Genomic DNA, 22,972 nt, shown 5'->3' with positions numbered 1-22,972 from the left:
ACTATAAGGCTTCCTGTAAGCATTTGAATTTTTGAGTATCTACCTGCATGGAAGCACAGACTAGAAATAGGTTAATATAATCAGAAATTATATGTATAAAATGGCGTTTACTGGTTAAGGTAACAAACCGAATCACTGTGAAATAAGAAGGCAATTATGAGGCAACATGCTGTACTTGTTTCTTTGATATTAAACTTGATGTTTCAGAACAAATCTTTTTCTCCAAGCCACCTGTGTTGACCTAGTGAAGGCTAAGACTTCTCTGATTTCATAATTTTGCTTCTCTTTTAATGTACAAGCACATCAATGCGGAATATTAAACAAGTTTTTCAGCATGGCAGATTCAAAATCTTGGTATCTGGACGTTCTGTGATTGGATAAATGCTGAAGAGTTGAAAAGTTACAGACTGTTTGGCTAGCAGCAGTGATAAATACTGATTAATAGTAAATAACTCCAGTGTCACGGATGCCTTCAGCACTGCTTCAAAGCTAATGTGGCCCTACCTATTTTGCAAGCCAAAAGTAATGCAGCAGCTTCTACTGTTAAAATGAAATATTTGTACCCTACCTTTGATAAATTTTTCATGAATCAGCATGGTATTGGTAAAGATTATTGCAGTGGAAGGATGTTGGTGTAACTGAACATCAGCTATGCAGCTGGAAGAAGAGATGTCCAACAGCACCATGGTGGCCTAGTCACTGTGTAGCAATAATGTTGATGCTCTCCAGCCAGTGCATAGCGGCATATGGTGAAGGTGAGACAGATGGTGAGCATCCCTTCTCAGGCTCCAGCACTGCGGCTCTTGCATGCTTTGACAAACACAGTGATTAAGAGCTGGAACTAGATGTCTGCATGACTGAGACAAATGCAAGGACAGCACGCAAACGAGCAGGCGGTAAAGACATGTACATGTAGTCCTTTACTTATTTTAAGTAAAGTACATTTCCTTATTTTAAGGAAATGTAATATCCATCAAAAAATTGTAACAGGATGTTAGTAACGTAGCCGCTGTTACTTCAAGACAGTCTGAACTCTTGTTATATTAATGTGAATTCTTTTTTGTGGTAGGGACTTTTCCACAGTAAAAAAAAAAATTACCATGGGTCAGGGAACTGTGTTGCTTTTTATTGGTAAAATGTTCAAGAGATTCTGCCTTCTTTTGTTTTGGGAGTACATACTTGCATTATAATATCAATATGCACCTCAGGATACCCTTCTTCCCACTTTTAGATCTCAAGATTTTGAGTGCTCAAAGATGATGATTACAGCAACTGAGCCAGGAAGTTGACGAGAAGTACGTTTTCAGTGACAGCATGTTTTCTCCTTAGATGGGTAATCCTGACTTAATTTCTACTCTGGCAGTACGACCAGTGCATGACTGCTATGTATCAATGCAACACAATATGACACACTAGATCAATGAACTTGAACACCACCTAAAGCTTAAAATATCTTTTTTTTTCTACAAAAACAGTAGTCACCATGCTCTCCCTTGTAATACAGCTAATCAAGAACAGCTCATCAGATCTGGCACCCAGGGACAGTCAGCAAATGCCACACTCACTGAGAACTCTGGAAAGGAAATTCAGACCCTGTTAACTTAATTCTCTAGCCATGAAAATAGACAATCCATCTATTGTGCAGACCACTTGTGATAATGAAGGAAGGTTTTAGCCTGCGTAACTACCAAAACCCATAACTTCTGTTGGTTCTCTTTCACAAAATACCTCAATAAAACCCCCATGAAAACAAATAAACAAATGAAAAAGAAAAAACAAAAAGCAAAAAAAAAAAAAAAATACCCTACTACTTCACTTTGGGAAATACTTATTTCCCATCCTGTGATTATTTCCATTTTTGGAAGACATAGAGAAGAAAGGGAATGCAGAAAACATAAAACTCCTAAATCCCCAGTTCATAGAAAACAAAAATCTCATATTTATATTCCCAGATCATTTACTCACAGTAAAGATGCACTATCAGATAAAAGCAACAGAACAGGCCAGAACTAGCTCATAACACATACATAATTCCTACTGCACAAACCTCTCCAACCTTCATCTGGTATTATCTTAGTAAAGGCTGATTAGTAAAGGATATACTGAAAGGATCCTGGGGATGGTGGCGTGTTAATTGTTGTTAATAGCAGGATTTTGTATTTATTAGAGGAATTTTGAATGCATGTAATTTCAGTTACATCCTCCTTCACCCTGTTCTAGTTATTATGGTTGAGATACTCTTACACATTGAATTGCTCCATATTTTTTATTATGTGAATTTCCTTTAAAGGATAGAGTAAGAAGTTACTTTTCAGAAAAATTCAGTGATGGCTGCCAACAAATGGTGCTCATACCTCTGAGAAAGAAACATTTTTTTTCTCTGTCAGAAAGCAAAGATCATGTGCTACCTAAAGTAATCAAAAGCAATAATAGCAAAAAAGCTGGTCACAGAATCTGTCTCTGGTAGCATTAATGCTTAAGCAAAGTCAGACAACCAGGGCATACTGAAAGGAAGAGCAAGTCTTCTTCCAATAGGATAATCTTTCTGCGTCTGCTTGGTTTAGGGACTTTCTGAACCAAAAATTGTATCTGGAGTATTATATTAAGAACTATTTATCCTCAAAGAACTTGACGAACCTGTGATGAATTTACTTACACTTTTGAGATCCACAAAAACCCACAGCATATTTCACAACAACATTTGATGATATATATGAAACCATGCTTCCTTTTGCTTGTCTAAAACTACTGCTTGTTAATCTCAAGTGCCTCCCTTAGTTTTTACATTGTGAAAACTATTGAAAATTAGGATAATCATTCCTAATCCACTCTATCTGAAAATTAAATAGCTGGCTTCTTTTACAATACAAAACACTCAAATGGATATTCTTTAATATTAACTGTTCTGTAAGACCATTTTATTTTAGTGTAATAGGCTACTTAATGGTAGTTCCACAGCTCTAAAAATCCAAATAGCTACTACAGTCTTCCAAGGGCAACATGGTACAAAAACTCATGTAATAAACAAATTAATGGAACAAAATAACAGAATTTCCTTCCATAATTTTTTCCCTGCTATGTGACGATTAATATCAGATACAGTTTGGTGAAAAGGAGTGTATTTTATAAAAAATACTTCTGTTAAAGTCTTGACATTGATTTGTCTTTTAAACCTTTTCTCTTTAATCTGGGACATAATGGGGCTCCAGTGTTCAGTGACACAATGTATCGTGACAGATAATAAAATTGTACAGAAAGCACCTCACTCCTAGTGTCTATTTCAGACCACATTCTATTTCTAAGACCACATTGCCTAAATGGCTGAAGTGCAGTGCTCACATGAGATTTACGGTTCTCTGTAAAATTGAGGAACAGATTAAATTTGAATAATTAATTTATTTCCTCAAGTATTAAAGTTTACCCTGCTTGTATTTCTTAATGCAAGAAATAAAATCTAATTCCCAGAATTCAGTTATCAGAATTTTAAGCTCGCACAATGCAGAAGGACTTCTATCACCAAAGTAAATTGATCAGCCAAGTTTTCTCCTTCTGAGTGAGCTTCCATAGTAGATGATAGACTTTTTAAAATCATTGAATTAGTTAGTCTTAACTGTTGCAGGTAGTTAGGTCCGGCGGCCGGAAGATGTCGTGCTGTACGGAAAGATAGGGCCCCTAATAGCCAAGAAGTCCGAGTGAGGGGCGGAGAGAAGACCCGAGGGAGGGGTCGAGAAGAAGTCCGAGTGAGGGGTGGAGAGAAGACCCGAGGGAGGGGTCGAGAGCAAGCCCGAGGGAGGGGCGAAGAGCAGACCCGAGGGAGGGGTCCAGAAGAAGTCCGAGTGAGGGGCGAAGAGCAGACCCGAGGGAGGGGTCCAGAAGAAGTCCGAGTGAGGGGTGGAGAGAAGACCCGAGGGAGGGGTCGAGAGCAAGCCCGAGGGAGGGGCGAAGAGCAGACCCGAGGGAGGGGTCCAGAAGAAGCCCGAGGGAGGGGCGGAGAGCAGACCCGAGGGAGGGGTCCAGAAGAAGCCCGAGGGAGGGGTGGAGAGCAGACCCGAGGGAGGGGTCCAGAAGAAGTCTGAGTGAGGGGCGAAGAGCAGACCCGAGGGAGGGGTCCAGAAGAAGTCCGAGTGAAGGGCGAAGAGCAGACCCGAGGGAGGGGTCCAGAAGAAGTCCGAGTGAAGGGCGAAGAGCAGACCCGAGGGAGGGGTCCAGAAGAAGTCCGAGTGAGGAGTGGAGAGAAGACCCGAGGGAGGGGTCGAGAGCAAGCCTGAGGGAGGGGCGAAGAGCAGGCCCGAGGGAGGGGTCCAGAAGAAGTCCGAGTGAGGGGCGAAGAGCAGGCCCGAGGGAGGGGTCCAGAAGAAGTCCGAGTGAGGGGTGGAGAGAAGACCCGAGCAGTCATTTCAAAGAAAAACCGGGGGGGAAAGAATCGCCTTACACAGACTGGAAGGAAATAAAGATCGCATGTGCCGACTGGGCCCCATCAGCCAAGCTAGCATTCCCGGTTCGGATGGAAGGAGAACAGAGGGTCCACTCGCCGATAAAATCTAAGGACATACAAGCGGTTGTTAAAGCAATTGCAGATAAAGGGATTAATTCTGCCATGGTCTCAACCCTCATAGATGGTATCTTCGGGGGGGACGATATGCTCCCATTCGATATAAAGCAAATTTGTAGGCTGATCTTTGATGGAGCAGGAGTGATCGTTTTCAAACAAGAATGGGAAGACAACTGTACAAAGTATTTGGCCCAAGTAACTGGACCAGATCATCTGCTATACGGTTCCAACCTGCAGCGGTTAATGGGTGCAGATCCAGCAATGATCACCCCCCAGACGCAGGCCCACAGCCTGCGGCCCCATGAAGTTATGGCAACTACTCGTGCGGCCAGAGAAGCCATTAGCGCAGCCATTAAAGTTGTCGCCAAATCAACGCCATGGTCCTCAATAAAGCAAAATGAAAGTGAGAGCTTTACACAATTTGTAGATCGTCTCCAAGCAGCGGTCGACTCTTCATCCCTGCCTACGGAGGCAAAAGGCCCAGTCATAGCGGAATGTTTACGCCAACAATGCAATTTGGCAACCAAAGAAATCTTGCGATCATTACGGACGGGGGCAAGTGTTGCAGACATGATTAAGCATGTTGCAAAGGAAGAGCATTTAACCCCAATTCAGGTGGCTGTTCACGCCGCAGTAGCCAACGCAATGGCATGTCAAGATCGACTCAAAGGGCCATGTTGGGTCTGCGGCAGGAAAGGACATTTCGCTAGAGAATGCAGATCCAGATTCCAGGGAAACGGGGTGGGGAGAGGGCGCCTGGGCCGTGCACGGCTCTCTCCCACTCAGAACATGAGGCGGCCCAACTATGTCAACCCTGGATGGAGCAAGGCATTCTTGAACCCGCTACCCCCTCGAGCGACCAGCTTAATGGCCCAACCGACGGCCGAGCTAAATCAGCCCCTATCGCAGGAAGAACAAGAACCACCACTTGGGGACGAGACCCCAGAGTGGCCTTAGCAGTGAGATGTGACCACCCACCGGTAGTGTGGGGAACTTGTTCCCTCTCTAATGCTTTTAACGACACCGCTATTAATATCCCCTTTTTAATTGATACCGGCGCAGATGTTACAGTTATTCCGGAGACGAGTTGGCCCTCACGTTGGAAATTGGAAGACGCACCCATGGTGGGTGGAGTCGGCAGATTAACCCGAGCTCGAAAAAGTGTTCAATCGGTAGCAATCATGCTTCACACAGAAAAGGGGCCTGAAAAAACCATCACCCTTTTTCCATATGTTATGGCAGGAGTCCCACCTTTGTTGGGAAGGGACGCTCTGGCTCTATTAAAAGCCAGGGTGACAAATTTACTCTAAGGGCCACTGCCGTAAACCCACTTCCACCAATTAAACTGACGTGGAAATCGTCCGACCCAGTGTGGGTTGAGCAGTGGCCCCTATCGAAGCCTCGAATGGATGCCCTTCTAGAGATAATCGACCGCGAATTACAGCGAGGTCATATAGAACCCTCCACCAGCCCGTGGAACACCCCAGTTTTTGTAATACACAAACGAAACGGCAAGGAGTTCCGTCTCCTCCATGATCTACGCGAAGTCAACAAGAGAATCCAACCCATGGGTCCTGTTCAAACGTTATTGCCCATGAACTCTATGATACCGGAAGGACAACCCTGTGCTGTCCTTGATATCAAAGACTGTTTCTTCTCAATACCTCTGCATGAGGAAGACAGGGAGCGGTTTGCCTTTTCTATTGTGTTTCCAAACAGCCAACGCCCCAACCTACGTTTCCAGTGGAAAGTGTTGCCTCAAGGAATGATCAATTCACCCACTATCTGTCAGATTACGGTGGATCGGGCATTGGCACCAGTCCGACGCAATAATCCGACTGTGACTATTATTCAATACATGGACGATATTTTAATCGCTGCACCATCAGGAAGTCAAGTGGACCAATTGGTGTTAGTAGTTTCAGAAACCCTGAAAACGAACGGATTCGAAATTGCAAGTGCGAAAATCAAAAAGGGACCATGTGTAAGTTTTTTGGGAGTAGGGATCACAAGTTCTTATATAACCCCCCCCAAAATAAAAATCCGTCGAAACATTAAAACACTCCATGATATGCAGCAGTTAGTCGGATCTTTACAGTGGCTCCGCAATATTGTCCTAATCCCTCCTGAAATCATGACCCCCCTGCACGATCTTTTAAAAGGAAAGAGCCCATGGGAACAAAAAACTTTAACAGCAGAGGCAATGGACTCTCTCGATTTCATTGAACGGCAAGTATCATCCAGCACGCTTGCCAGGTGGAACCCAAATTTACCACTTGATCTATACGTACACTTTACGGAAGGAGGAGGGGTAGGAGCACTAGCGCAGGGCCCTCCTGAAAAAGCTCAGCCAATACAATGGATAGTCCTAGGAAAACCGTCACGTGCATTTTCTCCGGGAGTCGAGTGTCTTGGCAATCTCATCATGAAAGGCAGAAAACTCACCTTAAGACACCTAGGCATCGAACCTACCAGGATATACCTGCCCTTCCGCAAACAGCTCCCAACGCAATCAGTAGCGATGTCAGAGTATCTGGCTGTAGCTCTCGTCGGATTTGGTGGAGAAATCCAGTATGCCGCAAAACCTCCCTGGACCCAGATGCTGACAATTGTCAACATGGACCTCCCACAGAAAATCATGGACCGGCCCCAACGAGGACCAACGGTCTTTACAGACGCATCCTCAGCGACTTCAACAGCGGCGGCAGTATGGCAATCGGGAGGAAAATGGCATTGCATTAAAGTGATCAATCGCATGCTTTCAGCCCAACAGTTAGAAGCGATGGCCGTGGTATTAGCGTGTGGGCTATTCCCAACAGAACACCTCAACATAGTAACTGATTCAATGTTTGTGGCCAAGCTTTGCTTGGCCATGTTGGGGCCTGGCGTGTCAACATCCACGACGGCCCTAATGCTGGAAGAAGCACTTTTTTCTCGAAAGGGCACCATATCAGTCATCCACGTCAATAGCCACAGCCCAATTAAAGGGTTTTTCCAAATCGGTAATAATAAAGCAGACGCCGCTGCAAAAAGACTATGGACGCTAAGAGACGCTCGACAGCTACATGAGTCTCTCCATATCAGAGCCAAAGCGTTAGCAAAAAGATGCGGGATTTCAATCACTGACGCGAAACATCATATAATAGCTACGTGCCCCCACTGTCAGAAAGCACCACTGTGGTCTAGCAGGGTAAACCCCAGAGGTCTTAAACCTTCCGAAGTGTGGCAAACAGATTTTACACTCTGCCAGTTGTTGAAACCTCGAGCGTGGCTAGCGGTGACTGTAGACACATACAGTGGAGTGATCGTAGCCACTCAACACCTTAAAACTGACTCCAAAGCAACCATTCAACATTGGCTAACAGCCATGGCGTGGCTTGGTGTTCCTAATCAGATCAAAACAGACAACGGTCCAAATTTTGTATCTAAATCAGTCCAAGCATTTGCCCTGAGATGGGGTATTACCCTAACACATGGCATCCCATATAATAGCACAGGACAAGCCATAGTAGAACGAGCAAACCAAACTCTGAAGTCTAAATTAGAGGTATTAGCAAATGCAGAGGGCTTTAGCAACGCCATTCCCGCAGGAGACCAAACACGTCTACTAGCGACTGCCTTGTTAGCACTGAATCAATTTCCCAGGGGGGAGGAAGTGAAAAGTCCCACCCAAAAACACTGGGCCACTCGAGCATTAGAAGAAGGCCCACCAGTTATGATTAGAAATGAACTGGGAGAATGGGAACAAGGGTGGAAACTAGTTCTAACAGGGCGAGGGTATGCCGCCGTCAGGAAAGATGGCAGAGTCAAGTGGTGCCCGCTTAAGTCTATTAAACCAGACCTTCAAAATAAAACTAATGAAAATTGTGAGTTTCTGTTCACAGAACCAGATCATCGGGCGCCCCAGGTAACCCGTGCGCCCCAGTGACATACATCCCACTGGAGGCTGTGAGTTCCACGTCGACTGAATCCAGAAAACAACAAAACACCCTCCACAAGAGGGGTCTGCGATGTCTTTGCGTCATCTTAATTCCGGAACTTATAAGACAAGTAAAGTCACACCAGTCCTTCAAATAGATACTTGAACAGATATATCCACTCAGTGGATATCCACCATACCTTCTTCTTTGTGCCTTATGCTTTTTAATGCCAAAGTTATGATACATAATTTTAACATTGTTATAAGGATAGAATAATATAATAATAAAAATAGTATAGTAAAAATAAGGTAGTAATAATAACAGTAAGTAAGAATAAAATAAGAACAAGTAATTAAAATTAGAATTAGATAAGAAAATAAGTAAGAATAAGATAGTTATATTTTAGCTAATTTTGTTATGCATGGGGGGGGGGAAATGTTGCAGGTAGTTAGGTCCGGCGGCCGGAAGATGTCGTGCTGTACGGAAAGATAGGGCCCCTAATAGCCAATAGTGTTAGTTTATGATGTAAGCAGACGGATGTGACGTTGTAAACCTTAGCTATATAACACCTTGTTACCCATCAATAAAGGCATTTTGTCGTCCATCACATTGGTGTCAACTAGTTAATGGACCGAGTGGCTTGGGGGTGGTCTTGAACCGGGTCGCTGTGCTGTTTGAACGGCAACACTTAACTAACTACATATCCTTTGTCACCTTAGTGGAGGATCTCATTTTTGTTTTAGTAGAATTAAAAATAGATGATATTTTATGGTATTTTAGTAGAATTCTGGAATGCAAACATACATTTTTTAAAAAAAAATAAAAGGAAATTACAGGGGAAAGGAGATTGCACCTCCTCATATGCATATATAGACATATATAGTAAATCAGACATGCAAAACAGTCAAAAGACTTTCTTCATTCTAATATGTTTAATTGTAAATAGAAAAAATATTAGAAGTATGAAACATTTATTTTGTCAATATATTCCTCTAGCGTTAGATTGCCTTAGTATCAAAGAAATAAATGTAATAAGACGGGGAGACAAAGCAAATGAATAGAACCATGTTGGAATTCTCAGATAATAACCTAAAATAATATATAAATTATCATAAATGACAAATTTGATTCTTAGTATCAAAAAGCTTTCTAGGATTGGAAATAACTACTGCGAATCACAGAGAAAAAAAAAAAGACTTCTAAGGTTTTCTCAGATAAACTCCCTGATATATTTTGAAACACAAAGCAATCACTGTGCTGGTCCTGCAGCTTAAATCTGTGTAGATTTGGGGAAAATGAAAAGAGTAAAGTTATTGGTGGCAGATGCTGTGAAAAAAACCAACAACTAATAACAAAACTTGCAGCTGATTTAAAGCAATTCTGAGGTTTAATTTGAGTGAAAAAGTCTTCTCAGTGGAGATTGGCTGTGGGCAAAAAAGTGGCAAACTTGTCCAAGGAACAAAATGAGTTCATAACTCATTTTTTAGCCATTGCATAGAACTCTAGGCTAGGCTCCTATCTGCATGTTAAGATTGGCACCCTCCTATCATGTGATCCAGCTAAGGCCATATATTTTGACTGAGGTTTGGTTGACTCATTTATTATGCAGATATTATCATGTCATGTGCATATTTATATGATATTTATCCTACTGATTTAGAAAAATATCCAGTATCCTGCCTCAAACACTGGTTGGACTTTATGATTTATAAAAGTGAAAGCAGGCATGGTGTGATCTTCCCCTCCAAACTTCCAGCAATCAAAAGTCCCACTGAAGTGTCTGAAAAGTTTTTAATCTAACTTAGTACATACTAGCAATGGGTTAAATGTCAATGAAAGTCAATGAAAACAATATGGCTTTCTTTTGTTGTAGACTTTTATGTTGCTCTGGACTAGGTAACCACTCTACTCTTAGGCATCTTTCTAACCATAAAGTTTGGAGACATCTATTCTTTGCCAATTCATCAGGTCAGAGAGTTCAAAATTGTGATGTGAGTTAGCAAGTAATTAAGTAAACTGCCCTTAATATACAACTCTTATCTACATTATTGAATTCTATGAAAAGATATCAGCTGAAGCCATTTGGTACCTCTCAGATAAAGCAAGCTTTAACCACTCCTGCACAGCGCTACTGAAGTTCCTAGGAGTACAGGACACAGCATTAAGTAGGGGTGCACAAAACCGAACCACTAAAGTCTGTGCATGTGGTGTATGTACAGCATGGTGTTTGAGTTCAATTCAACTGAAGTATAAATAAGACAAGCTGAAGAGAATCTGTAAAGTTAATACAAATAAATTTAGATAAATGAATATTGAATAAGAGCCTGCTCTGTTAAGAAATACTGTATCAAGCTGCTAGTTTTTATGATGAGGAATTATTAATCATCTGTAGTACAGGCTTTAAGAAGCATTTTGAATAAATACCTTTTTAGTACTCCTGGTCTTAAAACAAAATTTGTATTGTATTTGTATTGGTAAGTTTCTTTACCACTTACTAAATATGACCCATTAAGATATGTCTAAAATTGTAACTTCTTTTGTTAGAAACAACAGCTATATTTTTTAAAAAGACATTTTCCTTTCATTAATTGTATATAAAATTAACTTCTAATTCTGAAAATATTTTTCTGCTTCATTATATGACATAGAAATACTAGGTTGCAATAGGATTAATAGATCTTGTGTTTAATTGAACTAAGATCATCACTCTTTGATCTAACTGATCTAAGATCAACACTCCAAGAACATACGCAATTAATACTTGGATACCTATGGAAGTTAATTAGGATACCTCTAGAACATTATTAGTTCTTGCAACCCAAAGGACTAACTCTTAAAGTACACATTCTTTCAAAATGCCCTATCATCTGACTTATTTTAGGGAATACTATCAAACTGAGAGTACAAGAGCTGTCTACTCAGAGAATTTTCAGCTCTGTCCACATATCAAAGACTAATTATATATGAAAAACATCGCCAGTTCTGAGAAATATACCTTTATTTCCTTATGTACTTCCAGTAATTCTCAACTCCTGTGAGTAAATGTACACATATACACTGGGTCGAAACCAGAGAGCAAACTCTTAAGAGGGCATATTCTAATACTTTATATTACAAGTCTCAAGGTGCTTTTGAACAAGTCTTAGATGATTGAAGAAAGGTTTAGAAGCTGTATTTTTGTGACTAGTGTCTTTTCCCTTTTAACTTCTTTTTCTTTCTTTCTAACATTTTCTGCAAAGATTTTTCTCTTATGTCATGTTTTGCTGACAGGGAAACTACTATTGCTTTACTTGCCGAGAAAGCAGTATGAATATTATTAAAGAGAGAGGTAATACAGTTCTGCATGACACATCATCTCACTACTTTATGTAGGGAAAAACAAAAAAAAACCAAAAAGAAGCAGATTTCAAATTAAACATTCTGAAATCAGCCAAAATCCCATAATATAACCTCAATGTGTATTTTTATTGTGGCATAAAGACTGAAATTGTAAGAATGCAAAATTAAGAGTAAAATCAGTAGATAGTACCTTTCCCAGACCCTTCGTATATTTTGCTTATGAGATCTTGACAGATGTATAAAGAAAATATGCATGTGCATGCTTTGTCAAGAAGTAACATTTGGGAAAAATTATATAAACTGCATGGGGTAGTAATAACAACATAGACTTGTCAAGCTTTGAGCCATCAGAAAATAGAACTAGACCTGGTTCCACTCCATTCTGTTTTCAGCCTGCATTGCCTTTTGCACTGGCTTTTTACATCAGGCAGCTTTTGCTGCTTAAAGGTATTTGACCTTGCCAAGGTCACTTTTATTTCTCCCTTCATCTGTGCTTCCTTCATTTTCCTTTTCTCTTGTCTAGATTAAAAGCAATGTGAGGAAACAACTGTTTCCAATTCTGCATCATTCTCCAAACTAATCGGGATATGGCTATGAAAACAAAGAATAATTTTATTAAAGAAAAGTGGACACCTTTAAAAAATTTTGCCTTCGAAGAAGGAGGCAAGAAGAGATAACACGTTTGCAATCTCTTTTTTTTAATACATATTCATCACTAATCAAATTTGTAATCATTTTGTCTTTGTTATAAAGGCAAATGAAAGTATGATGTTTTTTCAGAAATACATTACATTATTTTAAAAATATGGAGAAAATATTTTTTGAAATTGAGAAAGCAAGGCTATATAAAAAAGATAGGAATTTAAAACAGAAAAAAAAAGAGCTAACAACTTTCAATTAAAATGCAATGCATGCCATTTTCAGAAGATGCTGCTATGGGCATGAAGTAACAGCGAAATTCCTAATGTAAACAGACAATAACAACAGCAACAAAAAAAACCCACTTTAAATAAAAATTCCAGAAAAAAAAATGGAGAGCTTTGCTTTACAGTCCCATTTCTTTTTAAAGCAAGATCAAAAAAATATTATTGTACAGGAAATGGAGTCTTATTGAATTAAACTTTCATTTGCAGGACACAGAGAAAAATGACAAATCAGTAAGAGAATTGACAGTATTTTCTTGTAACCCTTTAAAGCTATACATGATTTAGCTGCTTAGGCAAACTTCTCACAATTTTTCTTAGTGATTAGTTAGATTAGATTAGTTAGATTTCAAACAATTAGTTAATTAGCTAGAATTAGATTTCAAAGATAGGGTCTGGAACAGAGTTAATCTTACAATTCTCTACAGCAGATTTAATGGGAGAATAAGAAATAAAATTCACTGAACAGTGTAGGACACTGCAGTGAAACTTATTTTTTCCTATAAAATCTTTACTATAGCAATTTCACTGTTCAGATGAACATTTTGTATCTGTTTATGAAGGTGTCATTATACAAACTCGATCCCCAGGAAATAATTAATAAACTATATCCAGCTGTTATCCATTTCATGGATCCCTTGCAACTTCTGTACTCAGCCTGCTCTTCTAACAATCTCCTTGTTCTTGGCCAGACAAAGTAAAATAACATTTTTTTTCTTAATCCTACCTTATTGATAAAATACAGTCTAGATACAACATGAAAAACCCTAAATAACCAAGACTTTATGTTGCCTGGTTTAATTCTGAGGCTTAAATTCAATGACCACTATAAACATTACTATAAAATGAATTGCAGAAGGAAGCTTTGCAGAGTTATAAGCAATTTGAAAAGGGCAATGTTGAAATGTACTATTTGATAACATTATTAATGTGAACAATGTAATGAATTTGAAATAATTAGAGGGAGAAGCTGGATTAGAGAGTGCCCTGGAATGGCCATCAAATTGCTGGCCACTAGGTAGTCATCACCTGGTGACAGGTAACTGCAACTAGGAAATCAAGACATACGTCTGAACACCTTGTGCTTATTTCTGTATATTTATTACTGAAGAGTTAAAAAGGCTTTGGCAACAAAGGAAGATACCACAGGAAAAAAAAATCTTACCGTTCACATCAGTACACATTTTTTAGGACATAGTGCATGACCTGATGGTTGCAGAACAAAATCTATGGTGTACTGGCAAACAAATAAACTAGTAAAGTTACATATTTGCATTCCAGGCTAGGCACTACTGGCTAGGAAGCATAAAGTAGGCAAATTTACTAGTTAGCAATTGATAAATGGGTACCTCTCTCTACGTGCCTTTGACATTTAACTACATCACTAAGACTTATTTGTCAGTATGCTAGAAGTGGCCACTTTTTATACTCAAATTCACCTAATCAATTCTCTGATGCCTAAATCTGTATTAAATCACAACCCTACCATGTTGCTGTATCCTGTGAACTAACACACTCTTTGACAAGGATCTTAGTTTGAGGAATTGTTTTCCCCGCTAAGGATAAAAAAATGAGTTGTTAAAACTGAGGGGTCATTATCCATTATTCACAATCCACATTCCTTCTAGGATAACTTTGGCCTAAGAGCCAATGCTAGGCTTGCTGCCCCCCACCTGTGATATGGCTAACACCTAGGGTTAGGGTTGAGGGTTGAAAGAGAAAGCAAGCCTAGAGCAGCACAGGGTGCAGCGAGAAAAAAAGCAGGCAAAAGCAAGTGTAGGGCACTAGCCACATTCCTTTTAGGATAACTTTGGCCTAAGAACCAACACTAGGCTGGCCAGTCCCACCCGAGATTTGGCTCACAGCTAGCATTAGTGTAGGGTTAAAAGAGAGAGAGGAGCTGGATTTCAGTGAGGAAAGAGATAACAGTAAATGTAACTTACAGAATTTCTATGAAGACTTGACGCATTTGAGCCCACATTTACTTATAAATTGAATTCAGTATGATCCTAAAAGAGCACAACTTAATGACCTGTGTAAGCACAGTAAAATCAAGCAATCTTATGTCTTTCTTTTTTCTAGCAAGAAATGCCATTATGTGTCTTGGAAAGATTCTATAAATATAGTGATTTTTGAAAGATGGTAAAATGGTCATGTTCCTATGAATTTTTCTAAAAGCATGTCATGGCTGCAAAACAACTAAAGTATAAATATGTTTTATTTATATAACAGTATAAATATATTCACTGAAAGAATATGTCGGATACTGCAGGGACTTGCAGAGATCCTGCAAGTCGTCACATAGCTCCAGAATCTTTTATATGTTCAGATAGGTTCAAACATGGTAGGACTATGAAGACTTTAGTATACAAGAATAGGTTTTACAGCTCCTTGCCATCTCTAATTGATTAAAAAGCCATTTTATTCACAGGAGGAATAGCGCACCACAGAGTATTTCCGCACACTCTCTTGGTTTCTTGGCATCGCTGATGGGGCTAAAACTGGTTTTGATGCAACGGCTTTTCTTTCATGTGGAGAAACGTTTTTCACCTTCTCTACCATAAACACAACATTAACTTCTCCCTCCTCTCCCAAAGTTACTACCTGCTATATCAACAGCTGTTCTAAAAAACTTCCATCAAATCCCAGTTTCTTCAATTATTCATATGCTAAATAGACAAGGCAACTGCTACTTCTTTTCTCTGTGTATGTAAACTTGAAGAAATGATAGTAATCACATTGCTAAATTCCTTAGCAACCATAGGCAAAAAGTACTAATAAGACATAATTTATATGTGAAAAGGTTGCAGAGGGGTTAGTACCACCTGTCTACTGCTATTGAGACTTCCTGCAGAGACCTGAGCTGCAAACTGGAAGCTGACTCAAAACACTGCAATTTTCAACAGTTAAAACAAATATGAATGTATCAGTGCCTGGTCAAATAGACTTCCATATGCTGATTTATCACAATCTTTCACATTAGCCTACTACCAACTTGCATAAATCACTCCAGACTGAAAACAACCCCTGTGTGCAACTTCATAATGAATTCATGGTACTCGATCAATCTTACCAGTTTCAGAGTGATGTTGGAAGGTAATTTGGAACACTGTCAATTACACAGAAGTAATTTCTAGGGGCCAGGTTTGCATTAGCACCAATACACAAAGAGCTCAAGTAAGTATACTTTTCTAGGGAGCTTTGGAAGGAAAGAAGAGAAAAAACAATCTCTCTCAACAAGCTATCAAGAAGTCAGTGCACTGACTCTATGGCTTCTATTTCTGTTCATTAGCCAAGAAGTAACTATAACTGCACTGCACCTCTGGAGTTGAAGCTTTGGCCAGCACAGTTGAAGGCTTCCTTGGCCATTTTTTCTGCATGCTGCACAGTTTGAAGTGTAATGGAGCAGCACACATGAGGTAGCAAGGATATGAAACCTGTGTACAGTTTCTTAGCTTCAGCATGTAAGTGCAGGAGACCTAGGCAGGCTGTACTCAGAATATGAAGCAAGACATCAGTCAGCCTTTTCCATTCTGATAAACATTAGTCAAAATTTACATAAAACTTTACCTGCAACCACTGTGACTGGTCATTGTGGCCAGAGGTCCAGGCATTAACCTTGCCTTGCTTGTCAAGCCGGGCTTTCCTAGGTTCCCAAGTGAACATGTCCATGTTGAGAGTTCGGAAAACACTGGAGGCAGTAATCTGATAGTCCTGTATCTGTCCTGATTTCATCCCCAGAGGTTCCGAACAACCTAGAGGAGCAAAATAAAATCTGTGACACCGCTTACTTATCTCTGTGTTTTACGTTTTCCTATATGGGAAAGAAATGTAGCAATTCTCAAAGAACTGATTTTAATCAAAGATATTGTTGGGAGACACGGCAAACAAATAAATCAGTAATTGGCAATTCAGAGCACTTTTATATGATCACCATTGTGGAAGAATTGAAAACATCATAGAGAATTTGAAGCATTTTACCCTAGCATAAAATTTTGAAGAGAAACAAGCAGAAAAGATGACTCTCATCTCTTTTTACCTCTGTTTTCTTTTCCTGACTTGTCATCATTTCTTTTATACAGCTCAATTTTAATCACACCTTTATGTCATGTCATATTATCCACGTGTGCTTATGCACTGAGGAAACATTAATATTTCTTCATGCCACTAAGTAAGTAAAAACTTAACAAGCACTGAACTCTTCCACACATTTGAATTACCTCACACCCAGTCAAAAATCAAAAAGACCCCAAATCTACTGACAGAGTGGAAGACTACAAAACGATTCTGAAGCAGGGAAAAATAATGAAATTGCTTAGGAGAGTTTGTTTATGTGTCCCACAGAGAGTTATTTTGACTAAAACAGACTTTGAACTTTCCCTTTCTCTGCTAGGTGTCCTTAGAAAAATAGAAACAATATCTAGTTAATAACTGAATCTTCATTCCCCTACTGTATACTGGAAGGCAGGAGGGAACACCAAAGATACATTTAGACCCATAAAAGAAGGGAAGCAAGCTGCCAATAGGAGAAACACTGTTTAACAGCAGCACAGCAACAACATATTGGAAGCCAGGAAACACAGATGAGCTGTTTAGTTAAGATAACAAGAATAAGAAGGCAAGTCATGCGTCTGAGGGTAGGTGGGCTGCTAAGAGGTCAGAAAGGGTGACCATAGGACTAGATGGAATAATGGCAGATGTATGTTTGAGGAAAAAGTGGAAGACGTGAGGGAATATAAAAATGAGTGTTTTCTTATTTCCTACCTGTCTCAGCTGACAAAAATCTGCACATGTGCAGCTGTGTCAAAGTTTGCATTTTACAAATTTGGTGGCCCTATTTAGTTCACTCGAATCATTCCACCTGCAAACAATATTTTAAAATACTCTATTTCATTGAGTCTGAATGCACTCAGGATTTAACACACCTTGTTTTGCAAGAGATGTGCCATCCTCTCATGTCTGCAAATATACAGAAACTTGACTTTATATATCTTTTGGAAAACAGAGGTTTTCTGCCTGACACTCTCAACTACAGCTGCTGAGATGATTCCTTACAGATAGTCATTTGCTAAGTCACCAGCTGTGTTTCTTAAAGCATACTTGGAAGTCATGAAGTCTTTACTGCTGTGACAGGACCTTGCTCAGCTTGTGTCTCTTGACAGAACCAAAGCATATTGTGATCACTTAAAACACCCAAAGTCTTTATTTTGTTTTTCTCTACTTGAGCTGCATACAGAAGCTGGTTCTCTTTTTCTTAAAAAAAATTATTTCCTCTATAGTATGCCACCCATATTTAAATATGTGATTCTTACTTGTCATCTCTGGAAATGTGGAAATATTATTAGCAAGGACCTTCTGGCCAGATTCTACTTTGAGTTTGTCCAGTCAGCTTAACCCACAGAATTAAGGGAAATTATTATGGACTCAAATCAGAGGAGATAAGATCATGCCCTTCAAGTGAAGGAACAATATCAGGAATAAATAAATACTCCAGACACAATGATATGCTCTTTAGTATATTAACATTTTTACTTAAACTTTGAAATACTATAATGTTTTATATTCAATTAAAGCATAAACAGAAAACAGATAATTTTTTGCAAAACATTTCAGAACCGATTCTTCATGCACGAAAGGATCTCTTAATAGTCCTGCCTGTAAAAGGAGCCACCAAGTTTAAAACAACAGTAAAATGAGAGTAGGAGAGAGAATTGAGAGTTATCTAGATTTAGAAAGGATTTTAACTATTATGCACTTCCCAAGTATCGCTCATAGATCACAAGGGTTGTCAGCAAGGATGAATGTTTTATCTGAAGAATCTGAAGGAGGTTTCTGCCACAAAAACATTTTCAAAACTGTTTTCCAGCAGTGGCCCAATCTCTCAAAGAGAATGAACCCATTCTAGCTCTTCCAAACAACAAATTGTTGTGTTGTTGCATGTGTACAAGTTTAGAGCTCCCAGATGCAATTTTACACTAGTCCTCTGTCCACTGCCCTAAAGTAAAACAAAAGAAGGAAGAAGTTTTTATAATAACCAGGGAATGTGAGAAAGACCTGTGAGAACCAGAATAGGCTGCTCTTGTGCACTCAGGTGACTGAATAACATCTAAGAGCTAGATCAAAGACAACAACAAAAGATCACAAATAGTCATTTCCCAGCTCACAGTGCCTGCAATAATAGAAGATAATGACTCCTCCATTTCATAGGTGAGCTCTCACCCTGAGCATATAGAAGAGAATGACCAAACTTTAAAAATTTTGTGTCAGTAAACAATCACTACTATAGAGGTATATTTTTAAGAAGGCTCATGACTGCCTAGAACACTATATTCTTTTCACTATACTGCGCATTCTTTAAATTTGTTTCATAATATCCTCGTGAGAGGTTTAAATCTTCCTGCCCTTTCTTACAACTTGTAAAAACTAGTAGAAACTAATGTAGAGATATTTATGGCTAAGCTCAGAAGAGCCTTCTAGGCCAGCACCTAGAACAGTGATAAATGATAATTATGTATGTTCAAATCTACCTAAGATCATAGTTGCTTCTTATTTTGTCTATCCCAATGAAAGCTAAGTCCTAACTTAATTAATGAGCTATCTACTTTTTGCAAAAGCATAGATAAGGGTCTGAGAATGGAAAGAATCCACACTTCTGTTCTCCGTTGTTTCTTCCAAGGGCAAAACGTTTTTCTTTTTAATCTGAGTCCCATACAGTGCCCTCATTTTCTTTCAACAAAGCTCAAACTCTCAAGAAAATATTAAACTTCTGATTCAGTGGAGGAAAAAACAGAGATGATGCAGATGTCAAGTGCTGGTGGCACTCATAAAAGTTCTATCAACCAGATCTGCATGCAAAGGTCTACATTTGTCTTGTCTAATGCTAGGTATTAAGTGGCATGCACAGTATTAATTAGGAAAATTATGCTGGGTCAAAGGTGATCTTGTTTTGATTTTTTTTCTTGTGAAAAATAAAGAGATTTACAAAATTACGTAGAAATGTACAGGCAACTGGATAGGAATATACACCTGAAGTCCATAACCTTTCTTTTCATCGAGTATGCCTGAAACTTTGAAAAAGTGCTGAAAATCTAACAACATTTTAACAGACACATATGAAGAGAATTTCTATCCCATATGCTAAATGTGAGCCAATAAACGCCTCCTTTTACATATCCAGAATTATTTTCCGGATTAGATATTGCTGAAAATGAACAGGAGCAGTGGAATCTAGTTTTAAATCACAGGATTATATTTGGAAAAGACCTTCAAGATCATCAAGCCCAACTATAAACCCATCACCACCCTGCCTGCTAAACCATGTCCCGAAGTGCCTCATCTACACATTTCTTGAACACTGCCAGGGACAGTGACTCCATCACTTCCCTGGGCAACTAGTTCCAATATTTCACCACTCTTTCCGTGTATACATTTTTCCTAATTCCTAGGAATTCCTAACCTGAACCTCCCCTGGAGCAACTTGAGGCCATTTTCTCTTGTTCTATTTTCAGCAGTTATTTTGGAGAAGAGACCAACCCCTTTCCCACTACAGCCTCCTTTGACGTAGGTGCAGAGCACGATAAGGTCTCCCCTGAGTCTTCTCCAGGCTAAACAACCTCAGCTCCCTCAGCTGCTCCTCATAAGGCTTGTGCAGTAGACCATTCACCAGCTTCATTGCCCTTCCTTGGGCTGAAGTTCTAGCATCTCCACGTCTCTTTTGTAGTGAGGGGTCCAAAACTGAACACAGTATTTGAGATGCAGCCTCACCAGCACTGACTACAGGGCACTGTATCATTCCTTCCCAGTCCTGCTGGTTACACTGTTCCTGATACAAGCCTGGAGGTCGTTGGCCTTCTTGGCCATCTGGGCACTGCTGCCTCAAGCTCAGCTGGTTGTCGACTATCACTCCCAGATCCTTTTCTGCCATGCAGCTCTCCAGCCACTCTCTAGCCACTCTGCCCCAAGCCTGTAGCACTTTGTGGGGTTGTTGTGACCAAGGTACAGGACTCAGCACTTGGCCTTGTTGAACCTCATACAGTTGGACTCAGCCCATCAATCCAGCCTGTCCACATCCCTCTGTAGAACTTTCCTACCCCTCAAGCAGATCTACTCTTCCTCCCAGCTTGGTGCCATCTGCAAATTTGCTGAGGGTGCCCTCAATCCCCTCATCCAGACAAGTGATAAAGATATTAAAGACTACCAGCCCCAACACCAATCCCCAGGGAACACTGCTCATGATCAGTCACCAGCTGGATTTAACTCCATTCATCACCACCTTCTGAGCCCAGTCATCCAGCCATTCTTCACCCAACAAAGAGTTCACCTGTGTAAGCCATGAGCTGCCAGCTTCTCCAGGAAAATGCAGTGGGAGATGGTGTCAAAGGACTTACTAAAGTTTAAGCAGACACATCCACAGCATTTCCCTCATCCACTAGGCAGGTTACTTGGTCATAGAAGAGATTAGGTTGGTGAGGCAGGACATGCCTTTCACGAACCCATGTTGGCTGGGCCTGATCCCCTGACTGTTGCACACACACTGTGTGGTCGCCCTCAAGATGATCTGCTCCATTACTTTCCCCGATACCGAGATCAGGCTGATAGGCCTGTAGTTCCCCAGGCCCTCCATCCAATCCTCCTTGTATATGGATGTCTCATTGGCAAGTCTCCAGTCATCTGGGACCAGTACAACTGAGAGATGATGTAGAGTTGCTTGGTGAGCAGTTCTGCCAGCTCCCTCAGAACCATCAGATGGATCCCATCTGGCCCAATAGACTTGTGAGTGTCCAAGTGGAGTAGCAGGTCACTGACTGTTTCCTCCCGAATTATGGGGCGAGGGGGTGCTTATTCTGCTCATCATAGGTGTCTTGCAGCTCAGGGGTCCAAAACCTAGAGAATAACTGAGCTGGGTATTAAAGACTGAGGCAAAGAAAGTATTAAGTACCTCAACCTTATCCTTATCCTTGGTGACAAAGTTCCTCAGCACCAATAAAGGATGGAGATTCTCCTTGGCCCTCCTCTTGTTAATGTATTTGTAGAAACACTTTTTGTTGTATTTCACAATGGTAAACAGATTGAGGTCCAGATGAGCTGTTGCCTTTCTAATCTCCTCTCTACATATCCTAGCAGTGTCCTTGTACTCTTCTGGAGTTGCCTGCCCCTTCTTTCAAAGGTGGCAAACTCTTTTTTCCCTGAGTCTCAGCGATAGTTCCCTATTTAGCCACACCAGTCTTTTTTCCCAAAGGATTGTCTTTTTGCACATGCGGACAGCCTACCCCTGCGCCTTTAAGATTTCCAACTTGAGAAATGTCCAGCCTTCTTGGATCCTATTGCTCTTCAGGACTGCCTCCCAGGGAACTCACAAACTCACAGGGCTCACAGGATGGTTGAGGTTGGAAGGGACCTCTAGAGATCATCTAGTCCAGTCTTCCACTGGGGACACCTAGGCACACGGCACAGGGTGGCATCCAGGAGGGTTTCGAAGGTCTCCAGAGAAGGAGACTCCACAACCTCTCTGGGCAGCCTGCTTGAGGGCTCTGTCACCCTCAGAGGAAAGAAATTGTTCCTCACATGGAAATGTAACTTTATCTCCCAATCAATAACCTAAACAGTCCAAAATCTGCCCTCCAGAAGCCCAAGGTAGTGGTTTTGCTGATGCCCCTCCTAACTTCACCAAGAATTGAAAATTCTTTAATTTCATGGTCACTATAAATGCAGAAGTTACGAAGACTCCTTGCATACGAAATTGTGTGAATAGATTCTATAGCTACCTCTAAGCCTGGAGGGAGGAACGGTTTCAAGAAAACAAGAGGTCAAAGAGAATAAGTGTTGAGAAGCCACATGTGAACATATCCTGAGGAATAAAAAGCTCTGGGAATTACCATACCTCTTCAAGAACTGAAAAAATTGAAACACCAATGACTTGCCAAATTTGTACAAGATGGCTAAAAAGGACGGGAATTTACAAAACAGAGATGTGCAAAACACAAACAAGGCAGGAATACAAGGCCATGAGACTTAATAAATGTGTGTTGTACTAATGGTTGTTTACATGGTTGTTTACGGTTGAACTGCTGAATCCTAAGAAATATTTCATTTTTAGGATGAGCATCCTACAACATTTCCTTCCCTTCAGTAGTGTTTCTCTTCTTTAGCTCATTTATTTGTTAGAGAAACCAGATCTGTCAACATCCTTTTCAGACTAAAACAGATCATCTGGAATAAGACTGCATTAGACTGTCTTT

At 40.3% G+C, this 22,972-nt stretch overlaps 1 protein-coding gene across 1 annotated transcript in view; it reads right to left on the bottom strand.

The window, feature by feature from the left end:
• Positions 1–22,972, bottom strand: part of EDIL3 (EGF like and discoidin domains 3) — a 224,305-nt gene that overhangs the window by 26,972 nt on the left and 174,361 nt on the right. Inside the window, exon 9 of the mRNA XM_088522101.1 lies at positions 16,305–16,489. Coding sequence (XP_088378227.1) covers positions 16,305–16,489 — 185 coding nt within the window. The remainder of the gene's footprint in view (positions 1–16,304; positions 16,490–22,972) is intronic.

This window comes from Tinamus guttatus, unplaced genomic scaffold, assembly GCF_059628265.1.
Source record: "Tinamus guttatus ecotype Peru unplaced genomic scaffold, ASM5962826v1 Tinamus_guttatus_pri_ptg000149l, whole genome shotgun sequence".
NCBI lineage: Eukaryota > Metazoa > Chordata > Aves > Tinamiformes > Tinamidae > Tinamus > Tinamus guttatus.
The sequence above is the reverse complement of the archived record's forward strand: the minus strand, read 5'-3'. Positions and strand labels throughout refer to the sequence as shown.